Below are 19,576 nucleotides of genomic sequence, written 5' to 3'. Positions count from 1 at the left end.
CTGTGAATTGCCTTAGTTGATGTAGACTTTACGAATCAATCAATAAGACAATGCCAACTGGCAGGACGTGTAAACAGTCCTGCCAGTTGGACCGATCTCCGCGCAAGTTTGTAATTCACTGGCTGGCTTGGCTGTTCGAGCACTGCAGTGGAAAACTAGCCGCAAATAAAAACAAGCTCAGCTGAGCGCTGCATAAAATAAATTGCTATTTTTCTCGAGCGGTGACAGCTAATACTTAGCTTATTTGCCTACTTCAATGATACACCCGGACTAAGCATGCATGGAACATCAAGCAATGAAACATGAATTTTGAATTCGGGGATGATTCAATTATGCGCTTAAGTGATTATTCTAACCAATCTTTTGTTATTAATGCATTATCTCAATATCCACGCTGTTCATGCTCTAAAACAGTTATTCGTTTTATTTTGCTCTATACTGCTTTTGAGAGCATGCAAATCTCCAATGTTAATCCCTAAGTATAATACGAGATCGCGACTGCCATGTGATTTGCGTAGAATACCAATTATAGTGCTGCCACTTGTTTCTCAAGAACATTGGGTATGCAGTGTGCAAAAAGGATGATAATTGATACACAATTACGGGGTTCTTCGACTTCATCTTCCCCGGGTCGAGGTGTCACCGCTAAAAATCGCTAAAAGATGTAAGATTTGCGGTGAATTTGAGTAAAAGTGTAAGATTTGCCTTCAATGTGATGAATGCGGTGAAAAAAAAAACTTTTAAGCGGTGAAAATTTTTTTTCAGCGCTTAAGCGGTGAAAGAAAATTTTTCACCGCTACAAGCAGGATGCGGTGAAAAAAAATTTTTCACCGCTACCAGCAGAATGTGGTGACAAAAAATTTTCACCGCTACAAGCAGAATGCGGTGAAAAAAATTTTTTCACCGCTAAAATCGCAAATCTTACAAATATTCTGAAAATCGTTACCCAATATGTCGTCTTTTAAGTCATACAAAAATGTAGCTAATTAAATCCTTACTATGAGAGCGATGCAAAATGGAGGCTATATAAAGTATTCTGATATTGTTCTTTGTTCAAATTCAGGAAAATTGATAAATGCCCTGAGGCGAAATAACGAATCCCAACACCAATTTGATCGCAAACAAACCGCGAGGTAAGTAATTTTCAGCGATAAATAAACACCGCCAGTTAAAGCGGGAAAATATAAAATTGTGAAATTAGTTGACAAAACTGAAGAACGTTGATGCCAATGAATTGAAAGAAACAAAAATAGTCTATAATTAATAGGTTAATTTTGGTATTGAATGATGTTGTTGAACCTTTGCGTGTGAGTGCAGTCATCATTTCGCATGTTAGCAGTTGTATCTCCGGGTTAAGTTGTGTCCTCAGACACCTCACCAACACCCGCATGGCCCTGGCTGCACTCTCCGCGGCTGACATGTCACAAAACAGCTTCGAAAGAATCACCACCTGAAGATAAAATAATTGATTGTTTTCTGAAATCAGCAAGAACCAAAAATACACTATTACAGCTGAATATCTGCACTAAATAAAGAATGTCTTCACTATATGGCCAATCATTGGGCCAATTTTTAAGTGTCTCAAAGGAGATGACAATAAAGTTGTCGTTAGTAGTATAAAAAAAGAACAGTGTTTGATTCAGTTTATAATAAACCTGACTTTGACCTAAAGATAAAATAGCTAGATCGATTGATAGCTAAAAATGCAAATTTAAGTGCACGCACCTTCAGGTAAATTGTTTTCTTACGAGTTCAATCAAACTCGAGGAGCACTTTGTTGTCCAGTTAAACTAAACTGGAGGGCAAATCTTTAGTTTGTGCTTAAGTCTTGGAGAGCTCAAAACATCAAGCCAAAATTTTTCCCCTGATCAGATGACCACTTCCAAAATTTGGACTCTGGCAAGACCGTCTAGTCCCGAATTTACAGACTCTGATAAAAACAACTGTAAGAGATTTTTCCCTATGATTTGATTAGGACAATTTTTCACTGTGAGCGAACCTACCTGATTTTGTGTGTCAAATGCACTCATTTTCAGACCCCCCCCCCCCTCCTCCGCAGACAAAAAGCTATGATCGGTCATTCACTTGCTTCGATTGATTGGTTGGTGCACTGATTTCTTGTTTTTGGCTCCTTCTTTTCCGCCTATGGCTGGCTAGTTCCTCAGGCCTTTTGTTTCTTACTTCTGACAGTTTAGTTCATATAAAGCTTTTTCAGTCAGAATCATACTCAAACTTCAGCTCGTCTAATCTACGGTCACATTTCTGAGTGCTCAAAATCATGCCAAGACCGTAGCTAGCTCATTTCGGTTTGTTATCAGACTCCAACTCGTTCGCCGATGCTTTTCTGTGTAATTTTTAATGCACCCCAACCCCTGTGTTCGTTGAAAATGATATATCTTATCTCATCTGATTTTGATCGAGCCAGCAAAATTGAACTGATCCTTTAAACTTTGAATTCTAAACTTTGAAATTGTACCTGAAAAGCCACCAGTACAGCTTCTCTTTTCATATTCTTTTGATTTATGCCTCCAACAGTTAGGAATGGCTCAAAATGTCGAAAGCAGAACTTCGGATCTCTTTCGGTAATCAAATTCCATTTGTGGTAATACATAGCGGCCATTGCATCTCCAACTTGCGGAATGACAGAGCCTTCAGTGACGTCATAAGGTGGTGCTGGGGTTGCGTCATCGGGAGAGGCTGCTTGTCCAGTGGAAGATTTCTTTCTGGGTTTGGGAGTCTGAGGCGGGGGAGGTGTTGGGTTTTGTGGCCACTTGGAGACAATAATTTTGATGAGCTCATTCCTTGATAATCCAGAGTAATCTTCCAGCTCATCGAGTTCGAGTGCTAAAGTAGCAAAAAAGGGTTTGAGAGTTTATATAGCTGCAGATCTGATCATTCTTTCAGTCAGCCACAGAATGCATTCTTAAAGTTAAACTGGTTGAAAAATGTTTAAAACTGTAACATTTCTGGACAATGGAAACAAAAACGATTACGACAATGTATGCCATAATTTACGCACAGACTAAAAACAATCTTAGTTCTCCACTTATGATTCGAATGAGTATAGCTCACTAATTTTTGTTACAACGCTCTCGTATAAAGTTACTGTTCTTCGATCTTTTCCGTTTGAACATCCTAGCTTAGTAACTTAGTGGGTGCATATTAATTGCACCTCTAATACGCACGTTACATATTTTTATACAATAATTGTTCCGACACTTGTGGGGGGAGGGGAGGAACTACATACACAAATTGGGTTTTTTTGTTCAGACAATTTTGACTGATCGATATATTCATCGTAGAGAAATGTAAGTGGTATCATTAAAAAGCTAGTCCAGCGTAGAACTCGAAACTAAAAAGATTTTTATTGAGTTATCGAGGACTGAAGTGTTGTGTGAAAACGGGATATTTGGCATGACTTTTCACTTTTAGTGTAATTATTCTTCATTTTAGCAATTTTTTTATTAAAATATTAATTCAAAAGTACTTTTCAGGCCACAAAATGAAACAATTTTGAGTTCCTAATAAACGAAAGGCGATAAAAAAACAGTTATAGTCTCATAGGGAAGTTTATTGTCAAAAAAATATTGAATTCAATTTCAGAGCTCTTTTCTTAGAATAACTTTCATATTTTGTTGTTTTCTTGGGTCAACTAGAAACTAGTTGCTTTCCATATCTAAGTTCTGTTAATGACAAACCTGATTTTCAGTCAAATGAAGCCTAATGAACAAAAAGTTCGCTTTGAATCAATTGCTCGCGTTTTTCTGGCTTCGACTCTGAGTTTTCGTAATTTTAAATGAAATTTTGAATTTCTTTTTGAGGTTTTACTAAATTTTTGGTGTCCTATGCCATTTTCCCATTTTCTTACCAAGTGAGAGTGCAATAGTTTTCGTAATAAGCATTAATTGAACCTATCTAGAACTTTCAGTGGACAGACAAAGGCTGTTAAGCCTTTAAAAATGATTTTTCTAGAAATTTTTTTTAACATTTTATTTTTGGGAGTTGTGAAAATAGTGTCCCCTGTAATAAGTCCCCTGTAAACAGTGTCCCCTTCTTTTCAACTGCAACAAAAAATAACCTGGTTAGCGTTTTTATTTTCTAACTATTTGCTTTATGACTTCAATGCGACAGAAAAATTATGAAAAAAAATTTGGATAGTTTCTTATTATTGGTTCCTCTTGAAATCTTATCACTTTATCCTAAAACTGATATCTCACATTGGCGTAGAGAAAAAATCACTGGATCATGAATAAGGTTTTCAGAGAAAAGCTTTTGTTCAAATGGCTTCAACATTTTCTTCTCGCACTTCTCTACCGAATTTCTGGTTTTTGCCTATATCTATTTTTGTTTCAATAGTCATAAGACCTATTGTGGCGTCTTAATGATTACCTATGCATGAAAAATATCCCTTTCATCAAATCGAGGCGTACGCTACAATTGAGCGTATTAAGTGACTTCTGTTGAAAGCTGTTGATTTTAATGGCTGTTAAGACTTTAAAAATAATTTTTCGAAATATTTTTGAGAAATAACCAATCTTAAACTTACTTTCGTGAACTGCAAGAAGGTCTCGTTATTCATCGGACCTCATTTTTTCTACTTCAATCAAAATCAATCCATTTAGCGGTGTTATCTTCTAACAATTGGTGTTCTGACTTCTATGCACGAGTTTTCATTTCTTTTTTAGTTTCTAGATATTCTTTTGTAATTTTCTTTCCTTCTGGAATCTTAACACATTATTCTAAAATTGATAGTTTTATTGGCTTATAGATGACGTTCAACGGATCATATATAGAGTTTATAGGGAAAAATTTATGGTTTAAATGGCTTCGACAATTTTAGGATTTTGCCTGTATTTCTTGTTGTTTTCATTATCTATGACTTTTTGTAATGTCTTTTTGATAACGTTTGTATGTCAAACATCCTTTTTGTCTCATTGAGACATAAAGTAGCGTATTCATTAGCTTCCATTGAAAGCTATCGATTTTAATTGCGTTGATACTATGGTTTTTCTCAAACAATTCGTGGTTTTAATGTATTTTTTCATGTTTGTTGATCTTTTGGAGCCAAATTGTTAACAAAAGAGTCCCATTGCTGTTAAAAACACAATCATATTTTAAACACAATCATATTTTAATTGCTTCGACATTTTTCTCGGTCAATTTTTTTTGAATCTGCTGTTTTTTGGTTTTCTTGCATTCTTTAGGTAGCAATAAAAATCTGACCAGTCTCATTAGCTTATATATGAGGCTTGAATGAATGATGTCACCCGTATCAGTTATTTACTGCAAATAGTCTTAAAATTTATGATATTATACATTTTTAAGATATTTAAGGACTTTTCAATTTTTTCAGATTTGTTGTTCTTTTCGACAACTTGTAACTTGATCTCATCATTGAGAAGTCCCGTAAAATTCCTTGTATTTTCAAATTAGCAAGTTTACTGACATTATGACGTACCTGATGTCTTGATTGTGTGGCGATATGCGTTTTTGTAAAAGTTATGTGAGTGGTGTGTTTTTGTTTCCTTTTCTCTTCATTTAGCACAGTCGTGTAATAACAGATCCCAATGATTTTCAAATTTGGCCCAATTGAGTTTATTTATTCATGCAGTATAATGTTAGCTGAATTAGTATGAATAGAAATTGAAATAAAAATATATATAATATTCAGATAATAGCTAATGATTTTATTGGCTTCACTTATTTGTGTTTTCGCAATGTTTTTGGATCTTTAGTCCAGTCATATGGCTTGGTGTAACCAGAGACAGGTGATATTGGTTTCATTATGTCTTTTTAGTAAACGTATCAAGAATTATTTCGTTGAAAGCTAATTATTTTTTAGACTTGAGTTTATTTGGTTTGATAAATGTTGATTGATTTTTGATTTTCGCGGCATTAATTCTTCTTTTGTCGACTTGTTAATTAGTCTAATTAATCCCATCTGATGTGAGGTTATGAAAATAAATTTGTGTAGTTAGATTTTGTCTGATTGTATTTTGACCTTGTCACTAGGTGCCTTTAAATTAAGAGATTGAGTTTTTGCTGAGCTAAGTGTACTCGAAGTGGTATGTCTGATTGCTTATTGTGTCCAAAGAACATAAATTTTCTCAATTGGAAGAAAAGGAAAGGACAAAAATCACAGTTCATAGTACCGAGGGGAGTGTGACAATTGTTTTTGGTGTACCATTTTTGGTTGGCGCATTTGTTCCTGTAAGTCCGTGATTACAAGCTAGTTAGACGTTAATGACCATTGACCGATATTGGCGCTAGCCAGGTTGAGGTGTGGGACGCAATCCAGCTCTGATAAAGGAATGTTGTTGCAATTTTTAGTTCATCAGTTAACTAGGTAAGCTGTTATCCAAGAAAAAAAAATTCTGCTTTTTTTTGCTTAGTTTTTGTGTACAAAAATTTATTGGTCAGTTTTTTTCTGTATGTTGGGTTATTAATTTGCGCAACTCTGTGTTAAATAGTGAAATAAACACCAATCCTTCAAATCAGTTTGCATGAAAACGTTTGTACAAGCCTCAAAATCTATTTCAGGCAATCAGAGTGCAAAAAATTGGCAGAATCTATCCCAAAAAATCTCATCACAAAAAAGCTCTCTAAATTTACCATAATTAAGAGCTTCAAATAAAGTAGTTGAAGATTTTTTGGCATTCTGAGTTTCATGAAGGCTGGTTTGTTTTTTATTTTTGGTGCAATTCTCATAAACCAATCTGCCACATAGCGTTGACTAAAATCTTATAAAATATGAAAAAAGTAAACTTTTGCACTCTGAATGATTGCTGATTAAGAACAAAGTGTGACATGAGGCTCCATCTTAAAAGGTAAGCTTCCGAGTTGGTTCAAATATGGTTTTAAATGCTTTGAGCACCCGGATCCTTGTCCCATAGTATATCAGTGCTGAAACAATGGATTCCAATTGTATATCGTCGGCCCAGTACTGTATCAGTGTATCCTAAGGGTATGTTTCAACTCATGATATGCAGTATGATTCATTCCCATTGATGTTTTTCCTGAAAATAGACTGAGCATCCTTGGTTCTGATTCAATTCCCACTATATTCATAGTAAAATCATGACAAATTATGAAAACTTCAAAAAAAAATTTTGGGTGATGCACTTTTTGAGCATGATGACTTACAATCTTAAAACATTGCAAAAAACGTATTAAGATTAGCAAAAAACGCCACATGCCGAGTGCCTGGAACTTGACAAATTTGGCCAAAAAAACTCAGATTTTTATGGTTTTTGTTTCAGATTGCAATGGAATTTTGTAGAAATTTCTTAGTTTTAGATCCGAAGAAAACATACAGTTCTGGACCGATGATGGATAATTGGAATACAACGTTTCAGTTCTGATATACTATGGGGGACGAGGGTCCGGGATTGCATTCCCTTCCAACGACCTAAAGTTGAAATTGAATACCAACAACCAGCTTCTGTTCTGTTTTCTGCCCCTTTCCCATCCCCTTCGCCAGGACTTTTCCTGGTGAATTGGAGCTTCGCGGTTGCTTTATCCAGACGGCATCTCGAGTTGGATGCTGTTCACGATAAGAGCGATCAAAAGAGAATCGAAGGACAGTGGAATCGAGACATCCTGCAATGTGCAGCAGCTCCTGCATTGTGTGATGCCGTTCTGGCAAAAGCATCAAGTCATTCGCAAGATCAATCTTTCAACCTTTTTCCGAACTATTCCAACGAGACAAATCAGCTAGGCCGGATGCTGTCACATACATTCTATCCGAAGTTACCTTGCGCTGAAACCGTGTTTCGGTCACGGAAAACAGGAGAGCTCTTGGCATTTACAAATACTTGATTCGTTTTCATTGCAGATCATATTCCTGAGGATATCAGAGCTAGCTTGATGAGCTGTGTGGGTTTTTCTAGAAGTAGTTATATATGGTTTGCTTGATCAATTAATGTACAAACAATTTTACAAGTTGATTGGGGCGTTTACCACGTGTTTACCATGATGTGGGCTATAGGTTATCTAACCACTAAAGTGGAGTATTTTGCACAACGATTTACTATGTAATGACAAGCGCTCCGTAACTGCCGCTGCCTAACGTTTTGTGGGATAAAATTATTGGTGGTTTTAATCACATTGGAATTGTAAATGGAGCAAAACAGCGAGCAGATGGGAAGCGTGATCTTTACCCAAGTAGCTTTAAAGTTCAATGGGAAATTTGTATTTGTTTCTAATGTTTTCTAATGTTCTTTCGGCATTTTTAATTTTTGTCAGTATTTCTGATTTATTTGAGGCTATAATAGAAAAAAAACGTTGTATTCAAATTTCAAAGATCATTGATCTGTTTATGATGGTAACTACTTGCTAATTCCTGATGACTCTGGATCAATCACGATGTTTATGGATCGAGACGGATCAATGCAGGCCACTACTCAGAACTAACAAAATATACTCATTCTTATTTATAAACTAAATGCTTTCATTTTAACCGTTTTATATTTCAAATAAATCTTTTCCTGATTGTTTTATGTTTTAGTCTGCGTAAGTTTATTTGCAGCTCATTCTCAGACTGTTCACTCAATATGCAACTCTTTCTCAAACTGTTGATCCAGTATGTCCCAGCTTAAATTCAGCGAAACGTAAATTTTTGTTCTGATTTTACCATGAAAAAATGACATGAACATAGTACTGTTAGGGTAAAATTACAGAATTGGAATACTATGAATCAGTACTGGTTTACTATGGGACGTTGGACCGGGCAGACGAGAATCTTCGCCACAGAATGCGTTATTTGTGGAGATCATGTGAAAATAGATCTGTTGGAATAGCTTGCATAGTGTAGAAAAAAAGAGAAGAGAAAGCTATTTTTGCGAGTGGTCCATGAATAATGCTTGCTGTATTTTGTAAGCATTAGAATGCAAATTCAACTAACTTGAATTGGTGATCTTAATTCTTACATTTCAGCGATTCGGTGAACGCTTAAATTTTGTAGCTGCTCAGAACTCTGACGCGCTCAAATTCTTGAAAATCTGTTTTCCCCAAGAGGGCAATTAAGAATCCATGCAGAAGAAAACAAAATGATCTCTACTCACAATTTACAGCTAATAAGCATTAGCAAGTGGGAAGAGATTCAGCATGTCAACTGGACAGTGTTGTTAAATTTTTGCATCAAATTGATTACCAATAATTCATCCGAAAATTTAAAAATAATTATGATGGGTCTTTTCCAACCCCCCCCCCCCCCGTTTTTAAAGCCTGACTCATATTAGTGGAGCAATATTGCCCAATGGTGTACAACGTGAAAAAACACAGCATGCAAAAAATGACATATGGATTCTTAAAAAATCAATAGATTACCGAAGGTAGATTCCCAGGTTTAGGTCCAGACCCAAATTGAGCTATGGTCAGACTATGCAGACTGAAATGACCTTTGATCAGACTTTCCAGACCGAAGTTACCTCTGATCAGACCTTCCAGACCAAAATGATCTCTGATCAGACTTTCCAGACCTGAATGTCCTCTGATCAGACCGAACCCAGACCATGGTCCAGACAAAAAAAGACTATGATCAGACCGTCCAGACCGAAGTGACCTCTGATCAGACCGAAATCAGAGCATGGTCCAGACTATTGTGCGTTCGAACCGCTTTCCAGACCCTGTAATTTCGGTCTGGGAACACAGGGGTGTGCGCTCGATTGGGTCTGATCAGAGCTCAATTTGGGTCTGGACCAAAACCTGGGTTTAAATAGTCGATTATTTTATTTCAATTACCCGTTGAAAGATGGGCGAGTGTGATTGCAGCCTCAGTGGAGACGTGTGAGTCCGGGTGGTCGCCCACAAGGCTCGCCAAGTTCCTTAACAAGTACTGCATCAACTTTTTTGCCAAAATTATATATTTCAACTGAAATAATAAAATTGTTAAAACTCTAATAATTTAAATTATTGTCTGAAGGTTCAGAAAAGATTGTTCACACTTATAAACAGCGCCAATTTTCAGTAGAAATCAAAAGTTCTGAGGTTTTCATTGTATAAAAAATTAAATTGCAATCGCATAAGGGCTTCATTACTAACCTTCTTCAGTGATCTTTATGTTCATTTTAGTTCAGATGTTGGTGCGTGGCAATTTTCAAGGTTCAGTACAAAAAATCTTGCTGAACTTTTGTGTTCAATTTAAAATAACCTCTAATCAGACTTTCGGTTGTTTTTTATGATCAGATCATCACCAACTAAACTGGTCTCTGGTCACTGTCCAAGAAAGTCTGGCCCCTGATTAATCTCAATCCAGACAAATATTAATATTTTCGTGAGATTCAGACCCTGTAGTTTTGGAGCAAATTTTTAATGCTCTCGAAGATGGTCTTGACACCTATTTGCTGAAATTGTTACGCTATTCTACCTGAGTCCATCAGAGGTCCTGATTAGTTCAATGTTGCGTTTGACAGGTATAAATCCTGGCCGGAGACAAATTCGTCGCAGCAGTTTCAAACTCCCTGTTACAATTTGGGTACTCTTTTGATTGATAAGGGACACCAGTAGAACCATTCCATACCCTATCTCTTCCGGCTAAAACATATCAAAACATATTTATTCTAACACGTTCATCTTCCCTTCTTGATTAGAACGAAAAACTGATATCAACCCATTGGAGAAAAAATAAATCGCATATTCAAAATTATACTGAGAAAACGCATATATACTTGGTACAACATTAGAGTATAAGCAAAATTTTTAATTGCTGAAGAATTAAACCAATACGAGTTATAATAGAGTATAATTATATTGGTAAAATATAATAAATAATAATATAAGTTTTCGAAAACTGCATGTGATCTGTCAACTCATAAACACGAAACGTATAGAATAAGTAAGATAGCAGAGAACCTGTGCGAAACATTTGAACTTTTAATAAAAAATATCAGAGCAAAGGAAAATAGCAACTCATGTGTGACTCTTTTTGAATAAAATATCAATGTTCTACCCGAACTTTATTGAAAAGATTTCAACTATGTTCGAGCTTTAGAGGGGGAGGAACTATATGCTAAATTGGGTGTTTTGTTCAGTCAATTTTTGCCAATTGATATATTCATTGTACAGAGTTTTGAGTGGTATCATTAGAAAGCTCGTCAAGAGCAAGATTTCAAATAAAAAAGATTTTTCAAAAATCCGTTATTCCCGAGGAGTCACGGAGGTTCAAAATTTTGTGAACATAGACTAAATTCCTTTGTTTGCTCACAATTTTTGCTTTAATTTTGATAAATTTTGGCTTAAAATATGATAAAATTGTTAACAGATATCCCAATGATTCTGAGGTTAAGAATAAGGGAGAGTTGCATAATTGTTTGAAGCAAATGTTTGGTCTAAAATTTTGACTAAGTTATTGTAAATTCAGCATTTTTCAAAATACGAAACGGGATCGAAAAGGCTTATTTAGCCCACTTTGTCCAAAATGACCGGGAATGCAGACATAATAACTGCTGACAAAATCTTTATTAACACAGATAAGAGAAACTTTTACCTAAGGTTCCTAAAACCTGTTCGGGAACTAAGATGTTATCGGTCTTTCGATAATTTAAAACGATATTGATTGGAAAGTGCATCATTTATACTTAATAAGCAGGCCCGCAAAACCATAACAAGAAAATCATTTACACGAATAAGAGGTTCCATAGGTCTCACCAATTACGCTAACTATGCGTATTGCACTTGTCCTTTGCTCTTTCTACGGCAAATTTCTGGACGAGGGCGTTTGTGACACGCTTGTTTTAGCTATTCCACATGCTTAAAGAGCGCAAAAATGTGAATAGAGCTTAAATAGGATGGCAATGCGCGTCTCAAAACGCATTGTTTATGCGCTAGGTTGCACGACTAAGGACCCCTAAGACATGTTACGATAGGAGCAATTTTAACTATTGTGCTCAATTGCGACTGATGTTTAATATAATAAAAGAAGATTAGACAATACGACTAAAACTGCTCAAAACTTAGCTTCATAGTGATTGTATGAACAATGGTAATAGAACCGCAAATCAAAAGCTATAAACTAAAACTCAACCTGTGGTTATCCTTAGGAGGACAGAGGAAAATGTGTGCTTTTTCCATTTCAGTCTGTTTGAAGCTCTTGGTAAATTCTGTTTTTGCCTCCCGTTTCGTGGGGTGATTGTTTGCCCAGCTGGTTTTCTTGATCATTAAGTTTGAGAAAAAAATAGAGAATTAAACAAAGGGAGAGAGAGAGAAAGAGAAACGGAAAGACGGAAAAAGGAGATAGAGAGAGAATGAGAGAGAGAAAAACAGAACGGAGGAAAAAGAGGACGAAACACAAAAACACACAAACACATACAGAGCGAGAGAGAGAAACACACAGAGAGAGAGAGAACGAAAGAAAAAAAGAAACAAAAAATGATTGCTCTAAAATTCGTTTAGAGGCAACAATACATACGATCGTTCAAACGCTTGAAATAAATAGAAAACAAAGAAAAAACCAAGCAAATGGAAAGAAGAATTGCTACAAAGAGAAAACAATTGCCATATTTCATCCCCCAAACACACACACGGGAACATAAACCAACTCGCGTCGCATAGTGTTGACTAGAAATTTTCATGTATCCAAACGGATAGGATTAGCAATTTTCAACCCCCAAACACACACAGGAACAAAACGAATCAGCGTCGCAAGAAGTGCTCTCGAACAACAGGCGGCATGGAGTTGATTAGAAATTTTCATGCCTACAAAAATGGAGGGCCCGACATGGGTTCGAACACTCGACCCTCAGCTTAACAGTCATCCATCTTAACAACTGTGCTATAACGACCACATACCACCGTTTGTCAAAATCGCTTTTATCGTATCAATAAACATATTTCAGATTGAGAGAATCTGAGATAACTCAAAAAGTCAAAAATTAAGCGTGAAAAACTTAGTTGAAAGCAAAGAGCGTTCGTTCTAGAATAGCGCAGAATCTGTAAAGCTAAAACTTTGCAGAAAAACACTCTTACAATCAGAACTTCAAAGCTAGTTCGGGAGCAATTAAAAATACGTAATAACCAGTACAGTAAATACTGCCTCTGGGAGAACATAATTTCAAACCCTCTTAGCCTCGTGGTAACTGCACTTGACTAACAGTCTTTTGACCCAGGTCCGGTCCTCACCCATGTACTTTGAGCCTCTTAGATCATTGACCTCTCTCAAAATGTTTGCTTAACCATGCTGCTCAGTGCGGCTCCAAAACATGCGCTTCGAGAGGCCCCTTAAACATGCAAAAAATTTTGTCCCATTTTAGAGCTCACGCGTTTAATATATAGAAGAATTAGCAATTTTCATCCCCCAAACACACACAGGAACATAAATCGAATCAGCGTCGCAAGAAGTGCTCTCGAACAACAGGGGGCATGGTGTTGATTAGAAATTTTCATGTCTACAAAAGGGAGGGCACCCGACACGGATGCAGACCCTCGACCCTCAGAATAGCAGTCCTCCATCTTACCAACTGCGCTATAACCACTGCATACCACAGTATCTCGCAATCGCCTTAATCGTATCAATAAACACATTTCAGATTGAGAGCATTTGAGATCACCAAAAAAATCAAAAAGAAAAGCGTGAAAAACTTAGTCGAATGCCAAGAATGTTTTAGAATACCGCAGAACGTGTAAAGCTAAACCTTTGCAGAAAAACACACTTTTACAATAAGAAATTGAAATTTAATTCGTGAGCAATTAAAAAACACGTAGTAACCATGACAGTAAAATCTACCTCCGGGCGAGCGTAATTTCAAGCCTTCTTAGCCTCGTGGTAACTGCACTTGACTAACAGTTTTTTGTCCCAGGCTCCGTTTTCATCCATGTACTTTGAGCCTCTTAGGTCATTGACCTGTCTCGATATGTTCGCTTAAACATGCTGCTCAAGCGGCTCTTAAAGATGCGCTTCAAGAAGCCCCTTAAACATGCAAAAACTTTTTCTCACTTTAGAGCTCACGCGTTTAACATGTTCAGCGTCGCAAGTAGTGCTCTCGAACAACAGGTGGCATGGTGTTGAATAGAAATTTTCATTTGTACAAACAGGAGATTACCTGACACGGGTTCGAACATTCCACCCTCAGAATAGCATTTCTCCATCTTTCCAACTGCGCTATCACGACTTCATAGCACCGTTTCTCACAATCGTTTTTATGGTGTCAATAAACATATTTCGGATTGAGCATTTGCGATCACACAAAAATTGAAAAGTTAAGCGTGAAAAACTTAGTTGAAAGCTGAGATTGTTCTAGCATAGCGCAGAATCTGTAAAGCTAAAACTTTGCAGAAAAACACTCTTACAATCAGAACTTCAAAGTTAGTTCGGGAGCAATTAAAAATACGTAATAACCAGCACAGTAAATACTCCCTCTGGGAGAACATAATTTCAAGCCCTCTTAGCTTCGTGGTAACTGCACTTGACTAACAGTCTTTTGACCCAGGTCCAGTTCTCACCCATGTACTTTGAGCCTTTTAGGTCATTGACCTCTCGCAAAATGTTTGCTTAAAAGTTCTGCTCAATGCGGCTCCAAAACTTGCGCTTCGAGAGGCGCCTTAATCATGCAAAGTTTTGTCCCATTTTAGAGCTCAAGCGCTTAACATATAGGATGTATTAATATTTCCGTTTGCCAAGCAAACTAATAAGCGACTGTTTGCAAAAACTGGGTTTTCAACAGTTGCGCAGCTATAGCAAGGCCAGTTAGTTATGTAAATTGGGTGATTTTTGCAATAAAAAGATTCGGATGGTTCTTATTCGGATGGCTCATGTGTTTTTTTGCTCAGTCAAATTTTTCTCGTAAATTTTCTATTTAAATTCCTGAGTTTTGTCAGCATTTGTTGCTCTTTTTGTAGTATTTTATCTATGACCAACTTGTCCAGCTTTACTTCAAAATGCTAGCCAAAAGCGAATCCAGCGGTTTTTCAAGGGTTCTATACGAATATAAAATGCCAAATTGATCATGAATTGGGAATTTGTAACAAAATGATCGATATAAAACGAAGAAGAAATTTTTTGACAACACGGCAACTGTCTTTTCAACTTATACTTTGTTTGTTTTCATTGACATTGTTTTCGGCATTTCCGTTCGGTTAACTCAAGAATCATTAATCATAAATCTACAGAATCAATCAGAGTGAGATTTGACAAACAGAAAAATTTTCGGATTTCAGTACAAAAAAAGTTAATTTTTAATTTCATACGTTTTTCTTTGATTTATTAAGTAAATGTTGAACAAAATCATATCGTTCAATTATTTTAAAATGCTCAAAATTGAAAATTATTCAAATATGGGACACAGAATTTCAAAAAACTTCAAACTGAATTTTTACCAAAGAGACAAAACTTGACATAATGAACCCCTTAAATTTTCGATGACATCACTATTTTCGGTATTACTTTTGTTGAAAAAAAAACCTGATTCTAACTAACCAGTAAAATTAAGGTCAGTTGAGCATATTTTCAAATACAGAAAAAAAATCAGAGGAAAATTCAGCCAATTATATCTTTGGTGATTCGTGTAATTTCGCTCCTGCAATTTCTGCTTGCAAACTGATTTCAAATGATTGGTCTTGCTGGCTTACAACTGCCTCAGGAGCTGCCTTATTGTGGAAAAAAATCACAATGCTTGCGGTTAAAATTAGGGTTGTGATTCTTTAAGTTTTCGTTGAGATGTTATCAAGTTTGCTATAAAAAATGTTTATTTTTATCTTTGATTTCCTGAAGCGTTTTGCCCCTCAGAACAAAGAAAAAGTTATGACAAACCAGAGTTGTATGGTGAAACATTTTGTGTAACGTATAGTCTCGCATTAGCCTTCTTATTAAGTTTTTAACCAGATGGCGGTATTCCACGCATTGTTGTCGGCAAAAAAAAACGATTACAACTTAGACTACTAGTCCTTGGAGCCCTAGTCCGAGTCCTAACGCCGTTAGCCCTACATACCAAATCGATGGCAACCTTATTTCCACCGAAAAATATGTACAAGTGAGACTGAAATCTACGGATTGTTTTGGAGAATGCAGCTCATTTGGACTGCATTAGGCTGCCAAGGGGAGTAGATTGACACAAGAGTGAGGGGGTTAAAAATAAATTCACGCCCACTCTTTCATCTCTTTGTCTGTCAAAATTATGTAAAATCATCTCTTTGTCTGCAAAATTATGTAAGAGTAAGGAGGTTATGGAAAAATACACCCAAACGCTTACATTATTTTGCAGCCGTTGACAGACCAAAAAGTTATGAGATTACGAGGTAAATTTATCTCTTACCCCATCCCTCCTACATCATTTTACCCCCTTGAAGTTCAAAAGGATGTAGCGGTGGGGGTGGGGGCTGAACTTATCTTTCACCCCCTCACTCATTATTTTACCCCCCCCCCCCTGCACCACTTCGCAGCTCCACTTTTACACCATTTTACTCCTTCTCAACAAGCTACCACCCCCACCATTTCACTTAGCCAGTTTTTCTTAGCCTCCAGACAATCAACGCTTGTCCAACTGACGATGGTCCCTGTATATGAATTATATTTCTTAGAATTACCCCCATTCCTTACACAATTTTAAACCCTCTGAACAAATTACTCCCTCACAGTATACCATTTTACACCCCTTGGCAGCCCAATTCTTACATCATTTTACACCCTCTAAAAAAATTACCCCTCACTTTCACATATACCTCACTTTACTCATTTTACCCCAGTCCTCACAATGCAGCCCACTCTTACATCGCAATTTTGGCAAAGGGCGGTAAATCCTCAAAAGTCCTCCCATTTCAGCCCGTTGCAACGCCACTCTTACATCATTTTGCCCCCCCCCCTCCCCAGACCAAATTACCCCTCACACTTACATCAGTTTGCTCCCCATAGACAAATTACCGCCCTCCCCCAACACTCTTACAAAAGGGGAGGACTTTAGGGAAGACATTCGACCAGGGCACAAAATAAATAATACGCACACTGGTAAGCGCATAGGTGCGATTAGTCCAACATTATTTGTTTATATTTTGTAGAATCTGATGATCTGAACGTCATCAGGTGTATTTCGCGTTATCCGAACAAACCCGTCACATCTTACCTTTGCATTTGGGCCGCCTGCTAGTATTTCGAGTGCCTCAAGGGCAATGAGACTGAGTTCAGCTGAGCTGTGAGTGAGGTAGTCTAGAAGCAGCTCCACTCCAATAACCTCAGCCATCAGTCTCCTTCTGTAGAGATCATCTCGCACAAGAGACCACATTGTGTTCACACACGTCACCTGAAATACCACAGTTACTCTATCCCCATTTTACGTACCGCTTACTTATATAGTTGTTTCATGATTCATTTACACGTACAATTTCAGTCAACTTCGTTGCATGTCAATAATAGTATGACCTATGATCGTCAAGTCACTCAAAATTTTCAACTCTTTAATACTTTAGGGTCCTTTAATCACCCATCATTAAGGATGAGATAATAAGCAACGAAGCCACCACATATTCAAATCTTCGAACTTATTTGTACTGATGCGCTCAAAATTTACAATAGACTAAAAATCTCGGAAACACGGAAAATTAGCATAATTAAAGCCTAACTAAATTTTGATAACCCACAAATAGAGCCTCAAGTTCATCTAAGGTTCCGGTCGAGTTGGTTATCAAAATTTATTTAGCAGGCTTTAATTGATTATTTTTGTGTTAAACTTTTATGACTAAGGATCATATATTTATATGAGATCTCAGACTCGCACAATTTTTTGCATTATTAACCATAAATCTCGTCGATGCTGATTATTTTGCCATATTTAAACTCGTTTCATATGTAAAATGATGTTTTTGGGGCTGAAATATATCACAAAATAATGCAAAAATGTTATGGGAGCGCTTAAAAATTCTAAATTATTATCCTAAGTTTTATTTATTTTATCTCCCAAGTTATTATTTAGGAGCGCTCCTAATTCTCCTAAGCGTTCAAATGGCTACATTTTATGCTCTTTTGACTAAAGTTGGTCTAAATGATGCAAAAAAGAACCTGAGCAGGTATGTTTTGCCTGTTTTTCTTAAGGATATCTCCCAAGATGGTCAAAGCAGCCAGCTCCAGTGCCCTGTCCTGACAATCTCTGTTCTTATCCACAATCAATCGCAGTGTCTCAGTGCACGACTCCTGCACTTGGAAACTCTTCGATCGCCCGATGATGGTGATCAATGCCTCCGTGATTCCCAATCTGGTCACGTGGTTTTGATTCTGCTCTTTCTCTTCACACGTTTGTTGGATCAGCCGGTTCAACACTGCGTAAATTAAATTCATACAGAGGTGATCTTTCGAAAACTTCGCTTAATGTTATATATCTTTACTAAAGATCTCATCATTGACAAAATTTTATTTTCCGTAACTCAGTAAATGAATTACAAAAGGGCAAAAATAATTTTACAATATATAGTTTCGCCAGTTAGAGAGTTTTATGCAAATATTTTGGAGTACAAATTGGACACTAGCATATACTTCGGAAAAAATAGGATTTTAAGATGTTTTCAGTCTGCTTTGTTTTAGATATATTTACTATTGCTGAGACTCATCACTATATTTACAAAATTTGAATGAAGTTAAATTTAGCTGAATAAATAATACCACCAAAACAATTAACGCCAAAAATTGAGAGAAGGAGAATTCAACAACCTCCTTCCCGGCCAGAAGGAAGGCTATCTAGTGCGATTTTGCAAAAAAAATGCTTATCTTAGGAGAATATAAGAATTTACAAGATCAAAGGTTATCTTGCAAGATCTAGCTAGATAAAAGGTCATCTTTTGCAAGATAGAAATTTATCTTTTTCGATTTTTGATAGTTCGTTCCGGTCGAGCTCTCCTCTAATTAACAGTGTTCCTGTTTTTAATTTAACCATCAATAACCCTAAATTTTCTATTATCTTAAACCATCATAAATTAACACCAATTGCATAGCCCACAATTCACATGTAGCTAACCTATGAGTAGTGGCTTGCTTCTAGTTCTGGAGTACATTTTGAGCAGGTTCTCATTGTGTTTAGATTGCAGTACTTCGTCGCCCACTCGAGGGGAGGAGAGACACATGTTGGACACACACCCAAACAGGGACTCCAGAGTCTGTTCAGAAGACATCTTCACACACAGGTCCACCACAAGCAAGTGCGTTTGGTTTTGAACAAATTTCTCCGGTTTCTCTTTACTCAGTCGAAGCAACAGCGAGCTATAAGGAATTTAAGTTGATGACAATTGTAGCAAACCTTTAAGACTTGATTGTACATCTTGGGAAAGCCAGTCACAAATTTGCGTGCAAACGATAGTTTTTGACCGGTATTTTTGAGAGTTGACCTACACTCCTTTGGAACGTTTTTCAGTGTTAAGTTTAATTATTGTTATGTCAAATGATATTCAATCTCATGATTTTTGAACGCCTCAAAATTATCTTTTGATTGATGTATTTGAATTAGTATCTGGTGGTCAAATTCATGAGGTTTTGTATCCTGAAATTATGCCACATTGTATAAAACATGCACATCTAAAGCATAAGAGCTTTGCGTTTTCTTAACAGCAGCAGCAGAATTTTCTTAATTCTTTCTCATCAGAACAATTACCTTTCAAATTATGCTAG

General features: G+C 36.6%; 1 protein-coding gene across 1 annotated transcript in view; it reads right to left on the bottom strand.

Moving 5' to 3' along the window:
- The window catches only part of LOC142348259 (uncharacterized), a 53,791-nt gene that overhangs the window by 19,670 nt on the left and 14,545 nt on the right, over positions 1–19,576 (bottom strand). Inside the window, exons 5-11 of the mRNA XM_075399559.1 lie at positions 18,930–19,171; positions 17,981–18,237; positions 17,049–17,225; positions 10,367–10,533; positions 9,742–9,824; positions 2,477–2,844; positions 1,300–1,450 (exon numbers count right to left, since the gene is read on the bottom strand). Of these exons, the coding sequence (XP_075255674.1) occupies positions 1,300–1,450; positions 2,477–2,844; positions 9,742–9,824; positions 10,367–10,533; positions 17,049–17,225; positions 17,981–18,237; positions 18,930–19,171 (1,445 nt within the window). The remainder of the gene's footprint in view (positions 1–1,299; positions 1,451–2,476; positions 2,845–9,741; positions 9,825–10,366; positions 10,534–17,048; positions 17,226–17,980; positions 18,238–18,929; positions 19,172–19,576) is intronic.

Source organism: Convolutriloba macropyga, chromosome 1 (assembly GCF_964194025.1).
Source record: "Convolutriloba macropyga chromosome 1, txConMacr16.3, whole genome shotgun sequence".
NCBI classification, from domain to species: domain Eukaryota; kingdom Metazoa; phylum Xenacoelomorpha; order Acoela; family Convolutidae; genus Convolutriloba; species Convolutriloba macropyga.
The sequence above is the reverse complement of the archived record's forward strand: the minus strand, read 5'-3'. Positions and strand labels throughout refer to the sequence as shown.